The sequence below is a fragment of the Pan paniscus genome, chromosome 6 (genome assembly GCF_029289425.2).
Source record: "Pan paniscus chromosome 6, NHGRI_mPanPan1-v2.0_pri, whole genome shotgun sequence".
Lineage (NCBI taxonomy): Eukaryota > Metazoa > Chordata > Mammalia > Primates > Hominidae > Pan > Pan paniscus.
Genome location: NC_073255.2, coordinates 53,238,075 through 53,252,491, shown reverse-complemented (window position 1 = coordinate 53,252,491; position 14,417 = coordinate 53,238,075). Strand labels below are relative to the sequence as shown.

The following is a 14,417-nucleotide window of genomic DNA, read 5'->3' as shown; positions in this document are numbered from 1 at the left end:
AGTTTTCATGCTAATTTCATCCTGGCTATTCCCTCACATAGCCTTTTACCTTTCACTTGGGAAACAAAAGCATCACATTTTTTCTCAAAAATGTACAGCTCCTTTTAAATATATATCCTAAGACTTCCCTTTCTGGATCTTCCTTAAAGAATAAGTGATTATTCTAATATTTAATGCATATTAATTCGAACTGTTTTTAAAATTTATTGTGTTATCTTACAAAAGGCAAAATTCTTACCAGGAATCAAGTTGCTCAAGTACCATCCACACAAAAAATAAAGGCTTGAATCAAAAAGAATCATCCAGCAAACCCAGCCAAATGTCATGCCCCCTTGTTCCAGAGCCTGGTACATATTATTCCACTGAATCCCTAGCAGGAAGAAAAAGGTCAGAGTTAGAACTGCACAAGCTCTTTTATGGTAGATTTTGTCATGATGAGTGCATTACTTCTGGAAGCTCAAGTGAAGTTGAACAGAACTAAAACAAAAAGAAGGTCAATATCACTGGCCATAACTCTTCATGAAATGTTAACTTGTGCAATCTTACACCTATTTCAATGATATCAGGTGGGGGGATTGTTAACTACATTTTAATATCTAATACTTTAAAAAGTTTTAAAGGTCACCTTACTCATATCTGGTTTTATTTACCTGAGTAGAAAGGACTTTATATTTAAGGAAAATAAGCATTCAAAAAAATTTTTTAAAGTCTCCTTGAGAACCCAAATTCTAAACTGTGTACCTCTCTGTGCTCTTGGAAAATATATAAATAGGATATATAAGAACTAGGGTGGGAAATTATTATTTTTTTTTTACAATAGGTTTGTGATTTATTTCTGGATTAACATACAACTTAAGAAAAATATTCCCCTTTCTAAATCTCCCTATGGTACCAGGCTACAGTTCAATAAAATATACATTTTAATCATTGTGTACTTGGAATTTAGACCAAAATATTCAAATGGTCTAACAGTTTCCGTTTTTTGTTTCTATCATTTTGATTTAATTTATTCTAAAGATCAGTTAGAAGAAATCATTCAAGATTACTCATCTGTAAAAGAACATTTTAATACATCTTATTGAAAAACTCTAAGAACTCAAAGACCAGTACAAATTAACTGGCTAATACAACAATAGCTAGAGTCAAATTTTACTTATAGCATGGTTTTACCTCTGTTTACAAAACCCCCCCCCCCAAAAAAAAACCATAAAAATATCTATGAAATATATGTCTGCTCTGGTTTAGAATTTTAGTTGTCAAATTCTCAATATAAGCAAAAAATGCTGCCAATAGATTTTTAGAAAATCATTTTAGCCTGCATTGGTATGAGATAATTGCACTCTATTTTATGCTTATTAGACCTATTTCTGGATCTTGATCTTCAGGAACAATCTAGTAAATCTAGGAGTAAAGATGAGAGCCAACAAATATGTAGAGGTGGTCATGTGAAAGGGATAATTAGAAAGGAGGAACTAGAAAACATGGGTAGAGGATCCAGGAAGACAGATCCCAGGTCAACAATCATCTAACACAGTGGTCACTAACCTTTTTGGTACCAGGGACCAGTTTCGTGGAAGACAATTTTTCCACAGACCGGGGGATAGAGGATGGTTCCAGGATGATTCAAGTGCATTACATTCATTGTGCATTTTTTCCTATTATTATTACATTGTAATATATAATAAAATAATTATACAACTCACCATAATGTAGAATCACTGGGAGCCCTGAGCTTGTTTTCCTACAACTAGACAGTCCCATCTGGGGGTGATGCGAGACAGTGACAGATCATCAGGCATTAAATTCTCATAAGGAACATGCAGCCTAGATCTTTTGCATGCACAGTTCACATAACGTTCAGGCTCCTATGAGAATCTAATGGCCCCACTGACCTGACAGGAGGTGGAGCTCAGGCGATAACGTGAGCAATGGAGAGTGACTGTAAATACAGACAAAGCTTCTCTCCCTTGCCTGCTGCTCACCTCCTGCTGTAAGGCTCAGTTCCCAACAGGCCACGGACTGCTCCATGGCCCAGGGGTTGGGGACCCCTGATCTAACAGATGGACACATTTGCACACCCTATCTTGGAAGGTTCAGAAGGTCACTCACCAGACCAGACGTCAAGCGTGGTATAAGGAAGACCCAAGCATTGGCTGGGTGGTTGACCTGGATAGTGTCTGAAGCAAGGGATGCCATGATTATTCTTGATTGTTCTCAAAACTGGTGCTACCAGATAGTGGGAGGTGTATACAACAGTGAAAGCAAACATCCAAACCTCATTCTGAATGCTCTACTTGATAATGAAGACTTCCTACTGGATCACTTGCAATATAACTATTAATTTCCAAAAACGTGATTCACTGAGAGTCACTTTTTACACATGCATGCTCTTACCTGTCTCTTGTCCTTCCAGGAATGTAATAAAAAATACCCCTTGTCCAAAGGCGGTTGTCGAAAGAAGGCACTGCCCACAGATTGATGGAGAAAAATTGCACGTTAGTGTTTGATTGGGACCACAGAAAATCCACAACACTTAATTCAAGGAGCGAAGCCATGACAACTTTTCATTCTGATGACGCCCAACCATCGCTTCAGGCAGTCATTTAAATATTTTAATCTGAAAATCTTAGCGGAATGTCGGCCCACTCTGAAAAGCATGATAACAAGCTAGTTTTTAACGTTAAAAGGAATTATTTCTCTTTACCGAGATGCTTGAAGTGTCATAAATCCAATGTATCATACACAGAAATGTGTAACACAAAACAGTGAAAACTGGAATAGAGTAATTTACTATTTTTTATTATTAAGTGAATGCCCTGGAGCACACTGCAGGCTGACTGATGGAATACATACACTATTCTACACTAGAAAGAAGGTGTATTGAAGAAAAATGTTATTTTATCTCAGTGGAGAAGTCTTATGTTAGTACGAAACCCCATTGAAAAAAATATCTTACATTAAAAAATACAGTGTACCAGAGTTAGATATTTTTTACTTGCTAGAAAGCATTTGAATATGTAAACAGAAAATCAAATTTTATGTGCACAGAACCCACGAATATAATAACTGAAGTAAAATTAAAAATAACACCATCTGAAAATCAGGTCAGATCATGGATGACTCTTTTTCTATGTACAAGGAGTATATGGGGAAGGACCCCCAATGGTCCCACTTGTGTTAATTATTCTGAAAACAGCTAATTAACACTAACATGAAGTTATTGGTTATGGGTTTTTACAAAAGTAACATAAGCTAATCAAGACCAATGAACACATATCAATAGATAAAACACTGATGGAATATAACCACTTTTTCATTCTGTATGTATATCTTTGTTGTGAGCATATGGCTAGTAGAAACCAGAGCTTTGAATCGTTTACTGAAGTTGAAGACAAATCACTTGGCTTTCATAGAAATATTTTACTCTAGGCCCTAAATGAGCAGAGAAGGTGTTTTGCTCACAATAAGTGAGTGAAGCACTGGGGCCGTCATTAATCCTGTGCTGGACTAAAGGACTTTTAAGGGCCTTTAAATACCCCTGAGCAGCCCCGTAATCTAGGTCTCCTTGACACCTCCCCAAAGTCTCTGTTAATGACTCTGTCTTATCTCTCAACAGACTGCAATTTTAGGAAGTCACTTGACCTGCTGGAGAGAATAAAGTCTTGAGCACAGTGCAAGTGTTTATAGTGATGCCACTGGCTCTCTGAAACAGATCATTTTAATAGTGATGGTTCACCCTCGCTTTGATTGAGTTCCTACTATGTGTCAGGCACTACGCTTGTCAGCAATTGCCATAAAAGAATGAATACTTTTTTATGTTCTACGTATTTGATGTTACAGACCTGAAAGTGTTATCATACGTTTTTAGGAGGTACATTTTAAATGGATGAGTGACTCTGACATTGCTAACAGAGAGATTTTTCCACTTAATGTGATGTAATTCATAATGTTTCAAGAAAAAATGCTTATTTTTTACTTCTAAAATTGCTTTAGAAATCTAGCTTTTTTCTGTGCATGAAAGAGAAAATAAAGCTATATGCTTCCTTAAGACTGTTGCTTATTTTCCAGAGTCTGCAGAAAGTCTCTGTTATGTAAAAACTGGACATTCTTAATGGGCTGCTGTCCAGCAAAAACCCTGCAGTTTCAATGGTTTGCATTTGTGGGTAAGATTTTAAAAAGCAGATATCAGAAAGCCCATGTAGATATGAACATGACAAACTGAAAAAGTGAGGGTGGTGGGTTTTGTCTTGTTAGATAGATTGCAGTTTTGTTGTTTTTTTTTTTTTTTTTTTTTTACAAAACAACTTACTTACCAGAAATGTCTGATTAACAAAACTTAATTGGTTATGTAGAACCAATAGAACTATGTAGGGCAGAAAGCTGATCATGTACACCAGGCTGGTACAAAGGGCCGCTGTATTAGCTTGGCTGAAAAATGCACTCAAGAGGTAGCTCAGCATGACGACTGACATCCCAAAATCCAAGAGAAAGAGGAAAACAATAAAGGTATTGCTGTGCGCAAAGATGCCACTTGTTTTCAGGACGATGGCCAGAGTAGCACTGCTTATGGTCAACACAGCCATGTTCTCCAGGAACCAGGCCAGGAAATGGATCATTGGATGCACTCCCATCATCCGCATATACTACCAAAAAGAGAAAAAACCCAAGGTTACCACAGCATGCGTACTTGAGGAAGAACAAATCAGATGGTAGGAGAAAGAAGGTGGACCAGTGGAAAGGTAAATCTGCTTGCTTGCAAATTCAGCCCTGTGAAGGGCCCTGGGAAGGACATTGCCTCCTCAAGCTTGGTATTTGATTTTCATGAGCACTTGTATCCTAGAACTTAAAATTAAATTAAATTTTTAAAAAAGAGCCATTCATGACAAACCCATCACCAATATCATACTGAATGGACAAAAGCTGGAAGCATTCCCCTTAAAAACTGGCACAGGACAAGGATGCCCTCTCTCACCACTCCTATTCAACACTGTATTGGAAGTTCTGGCCAGGCCAAATAGACAAGAGAAAGAAATAAAGCGTATTCAAATAGGAAAAGAGGAAGTCAAACTGTCTCTTTTTGCAGATGACATGATCCTATATCTAGAAAACCCCATCGTCTCAGCCCAAAAGTTCCTAAAGCTAATAAGCAACTTCAGCCAAGTCTCAGGATACAAAATCAATGTGCAAAAATCACAAGCATTCCTATACACCAACAGGAAACAAGCAGAGAGCCAAATCGTGAATGAACTCCCATTCACAATTGCCACAAAGAGAATAAAATGTCTAAGAATATAGCTAACAAGGGAAGTGAAGGATGAAGGACCTCTACAAGGAGAACTACAAACCACTGCTCAAGGAAATAAGAGAGGACACAAACAAATAGAAAAACATTCCATGGTCATGGATAGGAAGAATCAATATCATGAAAATGGCCACACTGCTCTAAGTAATTTATAGATTCAATGCTATTCCCATTAAACTACCATTGGCACTCTTCACAGAATTAGATAAATCTACTTTAAAATTCATATGGAACCAAAAAAAAGAGCCTGTATAGTCAAGACAATCCTAAGAGAAAGAAACAAAACTGGAGGCATCATGCTACCTGACTTCAAACTATACTACAAAGCTACAGTAACCAAAACAGCATGGTACTGGAGCAAAAACAGACACATAAACCAATGGAACAGAATAGAGATCTCAGAAATAAGACCACACATCTATAACCATCTGATCTTCGACAAACCTGACAAAAATAAGCAATGGAGAAAGCGTTCCCTATTTAATAAATGGTACCAGGAAAACTGGCTAGCCATATGCAGAAAATTGAAACTGGACTCCTTCCTTAAACCTTATATAAAACTTAACTCAAGATGGAGTAAAGACTTAAATGTATTTTTTTGTTTCAATTTCATTTAGTTATTCTCTCATCTTTGTTATTTCTTTTCTTCTGCTAGGTTTGGGTTTCTATTGTTCTTGTTTCTCCAGTTCCATGACGTGTGACCCTAGGTTGTCTATTTGTGCTCTTTCAAACTTTTTGATGTAGATATTTAACGCTGTGAACTTTCTTCTTAGCATCGCTTTTGCCATATCCCAAAGGTTTTGATAGGTTGTATCACTATTATCATTCAGTTCAGTTAGTTTCCACCTTGATTTCATTCTTGACCCAACAACCATTCAGGAGCATGTTATTTAATTTCCATGTATTTGCATGGTTTTGAGTGTTCTTTTTGTAGTTGATTTCCAATTTTATTTCACTATGGTCTGAGCCATATATGACAAACCCACAGCCAACATTATACTGAACAGGGAAAAGCTGAAAGCATTTCCTCTGAGAACTGGAACAAGATAAGGGTGCCCACTTTCACCACTACTATTCAATGTAGTACTGGAAGTCCTAGTCAGAGCAATCAAACAAGATAAAGAAATGAAGGGCATCCAAATCAGTAAAGAGGAAGTCAAACTGTTGCTGTTTGTTGATGATAATATCATATACCTAGAAAACCCTAAAGACTCATCCAAAAAGCTCCTAGAACTGACAAATAAATTCAGCAAAGTTTCAGGATACAAAATTCATGTACACAAATCAGTAGCTCTGCTATACACCAACAGTGACCAAGCTGAGAATCAAATCAAGAACACAACCCCTTTCACAATAGCTACAAAAAATAAAATAAAATACTTAGGAATATACCTAAACAAGGAGGTGAACCACCTCTACAAGGAAAACTACAAAACACTGTTAAAAGAAATCACAGATGACGCAAACAAAGGAAACATATGCCATGCTCACGGATGGGTAGAATCAATATTGTGAAAATGACCATACTGCCAAAAGCAATCTGCAATTCAATGCAATTCCCATCAAAACACCACCATTACTCTTCACAGAACTAAAAAAAAAATCCTAAAATTCATATGGAACCAAAAAATAACCCACACAGTCAAAGCAAGACTAAGCAAAAAGAACAAATCTGGAGGCATCACATTATCCGACTTCAAACTATACTATAAGGACATAGTCACCAAAATAGCATGGTACTGGTATAAAAATAGGCACATAGACCAATCGAACAGAATAAAGAACCCAGAAATAAATATTTACAGCCAACTGATCTTCAACAAAGCAAACAAAAACATAAAGTGGGGAAAGGACACCCTATTCAACAAATGATGTTGGCATAATTGGCAACCCACATGTTGAAGAATGAAACTGGATCCTCATCTCTCACCTTATACAAAAATCAACTCAAGGTGGATAAAAGACTTAAATCTAAGCCCTGAGACCATAACGAGTCTAGAAAAATAACATCAGAAAAACCCTTCTATACATTGGCTTAGGCAAATACTTCATGACCAAGAACCCAAAAGCAAATGCAACGAAAACAAAGATAAATATATTGGGACTTAATTAAACTAAATGGCTTCTGCACAGCAAAAGAAATAATCAGCAGAGTAAATGGACAACCCACAGAGCAGGAGAAAATCTTCACAATCTATATATCCAGCAAATGGCTAATATCCAGAATCTACAAAGAACTGCAAGAAAAAAACAATTTCATCAAAAAGTGGGTGAAGGACGTGAACAGACAATTCTCAAAAGAAGATAGACAAATGGTCAACAAACATATGGAAAAATACTCATCATCACTAATTATCAGGGAAGTGCAAATCAAAACCACAATGTAATACCACTCTACTCCTGCAAGAATGGCCATAATCAAAAAAATCAAAAAATAATCGATGTTGGCATGGATGCGGTGAAAAAGGAACACTGTTACACTGTTGGTGGGAATGTAAATTAGTACAACCACTATGGAAAACAGTGTGGAGATTCCTTAAAGAACTAAAAGTAGATCTACCATTTGAACCAGCAATTCCACTCCTGAAGTCATTACATGAAAAAGATAGTTGCACACATATGTTTATAGCAGCACAATTCGCAATTACAAAAATATGGAACCAACCCAGATGCCCATCAATCAATGAGTGAATAAAGAAAATGTGTGTGTGTGTGTGTGTATATGTATATGTGTGTATATATATATATAAATGTATATATATAAATGTGTGTGTGTGTATGTGTATATATACACATACACACACACACATACCATGGGATATACTCATCCATAAAAAGGAATGAAATAATAGCATTCAGAGCAACCTGGATGGAATTAGAGGCTATTATTCTAAGTGAAGTAACTCAGGAATGCAAAACCAAACATCATATGTTCTCACTCACGTGTGGGAGCTAAGCTATGAGACACAAAGGTATAAGAATGATTCTTCGGACTTTGGGGACTCAGGGTAAAGGGTTGGGGATGGTGACTGATAAAAGACTATACACTGGGTACAGGGTACACTGCTCAGGTGATGGGTGCACCAAAATCTCAGAAATCGCTACCGAAGAACTTATTCATGTAACCAAACACCACCTGTTCCCCAAAAAACCTATGGAAATAAAAAAATTTAAGTTATGATAGTTTCAAGTTTTATAACAGTATTACAAAAAAATAGCAGGGTCTCTACATAAAAAATTCTAAGCATAAATTAAGATGGGAAGTCTGCTGCTAGGTTTTTCTGGGTTTTAAAAAAGTTGATGAATGAGGAACATTGGCTTTGTTCTTGCAATCTCATGTGGCTATTCTTTGGCTTTCTTTCATGTCAGTGGAAAATATCTGGCATTGCTTCAGACTTCAACATAAAATCTTCTTTCTGGAACAGGGACTCAGCTATTTTGTACACCAGAACCCCAGCAGAGGAGAGGGAAGCAAAACAGAGAGGCTCAGGTTGGTTATGGGACAAGATCCATTTCCAAAGTCCCCAGCCTCCCTATCTTTGTCTCCCAGGCAAGGTTTAAGGATATTTACCTCTTCTATCTGTATCTCCTGCTCATACACCAACTTTCTGACCATGCTGGCCACAGACACCATCCACGTCAGCATCATTATCAGTGGAAAAAAGAAACCAACGTTGTTCAGGAATCTGTAAGGGGATAATTCAGTCAGCATCCGGAGACAAGCAAAATGACTCTACTAATTTTTTACATTTTTCTTCCAAGTTAGAAAGCTCTTTCAGGAGTGATATCTCCTTTGGTCATTTCTACATGCCTGTGACTTAGGTAGGAGGGCCATGATTGGTGTGCTGATTTTGTAGGTGTGCAAATTCATGAAGGAACCCATGAAGGAGACACAACTGGTTCAAGATCTCTCAGAGAGCCATAGCCCAACCACAATACTCTCCGACACCTGCCATAGGCAGAGCAGGTTGGAGCAAAGCAGGTCATTAATCCATGCCTGCCATTTCCCCCATTTAATTGGGACCATTATCTATCTTCAATTATTGATATTAATTGATCACAGATTATCATCTACAAAATACGTGAAAATTGGCAAATGAAAGTCTTCCTTTCTATTTTCCTAACACTCATATTTCAACCCACTCTAACTGGGCTCCATTTCTAATATACACTTGAAATGACTCTTATCTAGGGCATCAATGACAGTCATGCCTCAAAATCCAATGAGAATTATCCAGTCATTTTCCTTCTTGAGTTCTCAGACATGTTGGATGGCATTGTCATTCCCTCCTCCTCTCTTTTCTCTTAGCTTCCAGAACAACTCCCAGCTTTGCACCCACATCTTGGCAACTTCTCCTTTACCTGCCTTTAAATGTCGGCATTCCTACCTCAAGCTAGACCCTCTGTCTTCTCACCACATACTCTCTGAGCTCTAAATCCACATAATAATTATTTATTCAACATTGAGACCAACTGAAGGTACAAGCTGTGTTACTGGGCTGGTGATACATGAATGAGCCAAACAGAAAAAGGTCCTGCCATTAAGGATCTTTCATTCCAGTGTGTCGGCAAGGTGGGAGGGGACATAAAATAATCCAATAAACACAGAGATTGCTATGCTCTGTCTCTGCCAAAACTCATGTTGACGTTTAATTGCCCATGTGATGGTATTGAGAGGTGATGCAGCCTTTAAGAGGTGTTTGGGTTATGGGGTCTCCACACTCATGAATGGATTAATGCAGTTCTCATGAGACAAGTTGAGTTTCCAGGGTACTGGATTAGTTCTTGAGATAGCTGGCTGTTATGAAGCAGGGTTGCCTCTCATGTATGGAGCGCACACCCTCTTCCCCTTACACTTTCCGCCATGAGTTGAAGTGGCATGACACCCTCAGCAGAAGCTGACCAGAAAGGCTGCCTGATCTTGGACTTCCTGCCAGAATTATGAGCCAAATAAATTTCTCTTCTTCACAGACTACCCAGTCTCGGGTATTCTGTGATAGCAGCACAGAAAGGACTAAAACAGAGATGCATAATATCAGGTAGTGATAAATGCTATGAGTAAAAAAGAACTAGCTTAACCAAAAGTGAGAAGGAATGCTATTTCAGACAGGGTGATTAGCTGAGCTGACAGCGGGAAAAAAATACTCGAGCAGAAAGCGGATGAAGTAAGGAAATGAGTCACACAGATATCTAAAGGAAGACTGCTCCAGGCAAAGGAAAAAAAAGGGCAAGGACCAGAGGTTGGAGCAAGCAGAACACGGGTCACAGTGAAGCCATCAGGTCCTGGGCTTTTCTTTGATGAAAGACTTTATATTAGAGCAGAAATAAATAAAATGGAGACTAAAGCTTTGATTACTATGGTTTTGTATTATATTTTGAAGACAAGTAGTATGATGCCTCCAGCTTCATTTGTTTTCCTCAAGATAGCTTTGGTTATTCTGGGTCTTTTGTGGTTCCATATAAGTTTTAGGATTTTTTTCTATTTCTGTGAGGAATGTCATTGGTATTTTAATAAGGATTGTATTGGATCTGCAGATTGTTTTGGGTAATGTAGACATTTTAACAATTTTTTTAATCAATAAGCATAGGATATCTTTTCATTTTTTATGTCCTCTTTAACTTCTCACATCACATCAACATTTCATAGTTTTCTTTGTAGATATCTTTCACTTCTTCGGTTAAAAACAGACACATAAACCAATGAAACAGAATAAAGAACAAAAATATAAACCCACACATTTGTAGCCAACACATTTTCAACAAAGGCTCCAAGTTCATACATTGGGAAAAGGACTATCTCTTCAATAAATGATGCTGGAAAAACTGAATAACCATATGCAGAAGAATGAAACTAGAGCCTTATCTCTTGCCATATACAAACATCAACTCTAAATAGATTAAAGACTTAAATGTAAAGCTCAAAACAATAAAACTACAAGAAGAAAATATCAGAGAACTGCTTCAGGACACTGATTCTGGACAAAGACTTTTTGTGTAAGACCTCAAAAGCACAGACAACAAAAGCAAAAATAAACAAATGATGTTACATCAAGCTAAAAAGCTTCTGCAAACAAAGGAAACAATCAGCAAAGTGTAAAGACAACCTACAGAATGGGAGAAAATATTTCCAAAGTATCCATCTGACAAGGGACTAATAGCCTGAATATACAAGAAACTCAAACAAATACAATAGCAAGAAACCCACATAATCCAATTAAAACATAGGCAAAAGATCTGACTCAATATTTCTCAAAAATAAACGACCACAAATGGCCAACAGTTATACAAATATATGCTGAACATCATGAATCATCAAAAAAATGCAAATCAAACCCACAGTGAGATATCATCTTACCCCAATTGAAATAGCTACTATCAAAAAGAGAGAAAATAACAGACGCTGGCAGGGATGTGCAGAAAAGGGAAAACCCACACTCTGTTAGGTGGGAATGTAAATTAGTAGAGACACTGTGGAGAACAGTATGGAGTTTCCTCAAATAACTAAAAAATATAACTACAATATGACCCAGCAATTCCAATGCAGAGTGTATATCTAAAATAAAGAAAATCAGTATATCGAAGAGATATGTGCACTCCCATGTTTATTGCAGACTTATTCACAATAGCTAAGATGGAATCAACCTAAGTGTTCATCAATGGATGAAAAGATAAAGAAATGTGGCATATATACAAAATGGAATATTATTTAGCAATTACAAAGAAAAAATCCTGTCATTTGAAGCAACATGGATGGAACTGGAGGACATTATATTAAGTGAAATAAGCCAGACACAGAAAGACAAATATATGTTCTAACTCATACGTGGGAGCTAAAAATAAAATGAACTCATTGAGGTAGAAAGTAGAGTAGTGAGTTACCCAGATGCTGGGAAGGGTAAAGGGGAGGGGAAGATAATTAGAGGTTGTTTAGTGTGTACAAATGGAGGGAAGGGATAAGTTCTAGTGTGCAATAGCACACTAAGGGAACTGTAGTTAACAATAACTTGTATATTTCAAAATAGCTAGAAGACAGGCTTTGGAATATTCCTAACACAAAGAGATGATTGTTGAAGTGATGGCTATCTCAATTACCCTGATTTGATTATCACACATTGTACACATGTATCCAATTATCACAAGTAACTCATGAATATGAACAACTACTGTGTATCAATAAAAAAGCAAAAAAAAGTTACGTTGACTAGCGTGAGAAGCCTTCTCCTAGACCCTATTTCCAGGGAAACAGAAGACGGAGGCTATGTGAGAAATCCATATGTTTTCAGGAAGCACTCTATCTTTGTGGCAATGGAAAAGTAAGCTTTTGAGCTGTAAGGTCATTAATGGCACCTGGTCCTCACCACCACCAAGACCCTCTTGCAGATACCTGGACAGGAATATCCAATTCATTCCAGATGAGTAACAACCACGGTAACAAAAATTTAGCACAACATTTGCGCAAGAAATAAAAAGAGATTGAGAGTTGCATAATTATTAACAAGTGAAAAACCCATGCCAAAAAGTTGGTCTCATTGAACAGATGATAATAGTGAACATACTTTTTGTCATCAATTTAAATATATTTAAACAATTTAAACAAGGCAAGCCCCTCTATAAGAAACACCACACAGCACAATCATTAGAATTGAGTTAATGAGATGGTAAAGTAGCAGAAAGATATAAAATGGGAATTGGAAGAACTTAGAAAAAATATATGAAAAAAACTAGCCATCAGACAAAGGAGAATAAAATTGGAAGAAACACAGGCCAAATTGATACTGCACAAAATACAGTAAGGGATGTAGAAAATAGGTGCAAGAAATGCAACTAAAGGAAACAGGAATAGAGTTTTTTAAAATGTAAAAATCTATTGATTAGAAACACAGGGAAAAGAAATGCAGGCAATTAAACTCCCTGAAAAAGAAAAACTAAGTATTTCTAAATTTGCAAAGCTAGAATACATCAAGAGTCTCCATTAAAAAAAAATTAAAATCTACACATCCAAAGGACTTGTCTTGTCATCATAGAAAATTGTCCTAGAATGTTCAACAATGAAACATACTCTTATAAATTTATTGAGTTTTCAAGCTACTGGCAGCTTGCCAAAATTACCAAGTTATATAAAAGGGAGAAGATATCAATGTGGCCTCAGATTCTCCATAATAACATTTAAGACCAAAGACAATTTTTACAGGATACTTAAGGAAGGAATGAACCAAGGGTTTTATATTCAGCCAAGATGTCCTTCAAATATAAATGCTACAAAGAGTTTTACGTATGTAGGAATTCAGGTTATATTATCTTATGAGAGCTTCTTAAGGAAATTACTAGATGGCAAACTTCATCCCGCCAAATGATGACTGGTAAATTACAGTGAAAGGGCTGATGGTAAGCAATGAGTACATTTTCCTGTAAAAGCAAGACTAAAACAAAAATAGGAATTAAGGTTACAAGACAGATTGGAAATGCTACTATTCCCTGAAATGCAGAAATGATATGAAAAACAAATGGAAGGATAATGGGGAATGAGTTAGAGACGGAGAAAAAGTTGGTGCATGCCAAACTCAAATACTATTTTTTAAAATGTTGGCAAATGTAGAATATTAGTATAAGTGTCTTTAACAGTACAAAAGGCAACATTAAGTAAGATTAACAATACCAGCTAAAATTGCATGATGGACAAGAGAAAATATATGATGAAATAAGAGAACATATTTTAAGTTTTTATTGCTTGTGATAAAAAAACAAGGGTTTATATTACTTATATAATGTTATAATTATAAGGTAACCACTACAATAATAATAAAACATTATTAAATATTAGCTTAAAAGAAAAATTATAAGCATAAGAAACACAAGATAGAGGCAAGACTATAATATATATTTATAATTGCATTTTATACTATCAAAGAATTAATGCCACATATATAAGAAGCTATATAATGCATACAAGAGACACACCTGAAACAAAATGCTTCAGAAAAAATTTAAATGAAAGGATGGGCAAAGTCATATCAAGCAAATAGAAACACCAAAAGGCAAAAAAAAAAAAAAAGAAGAAGAAGAAGAAGAAGAGTGAAGAGAAGAGAAAAAAAGCAGAGTTCACCATTTCAATATC

The 14,417-nt window shown here is 36.4% G+C and overlaps 1 protein-coding gene across 2 annotated transcripts in view; it reads right to left on the bottom strand.

Moving 5' to 3' along the window:
• The window catches only part of ABCA13 (ATP binding cassette subfamily A member 13), a 513,749-nt gene that overhangs the window by 308,039 nt on the left and 191,293 nt on the right, over nucleotides 1-14,417 (bottom strand). For both annotated transcript variants that reach the window (XM_063606228.1, XM_003805826.7), the window contains exons 32-35: nucleotides 8,874-8,988; nucleotides 4,314-4,643; nucleotides 2,395-2,464; nucleotides 239-370 (exon numbers count right to left, since the gene is read on the bottom strand). In XM_063606228.1, coding sequence (XP_063462298.1) covers nucleotides 239-370; nucleotides 2,395-2,464; nucleotides 4,314-4,643; nucleotides 8,874-8,988 — 647 coding nt within the window. The remainder of the gene's footprint in view (nucleotides 1-238; nucleotides 371-2,394; nucleotides 2,465-4,313; nucleotides 4,644-8,873; nucleotides 8,989-14,417) is intronic.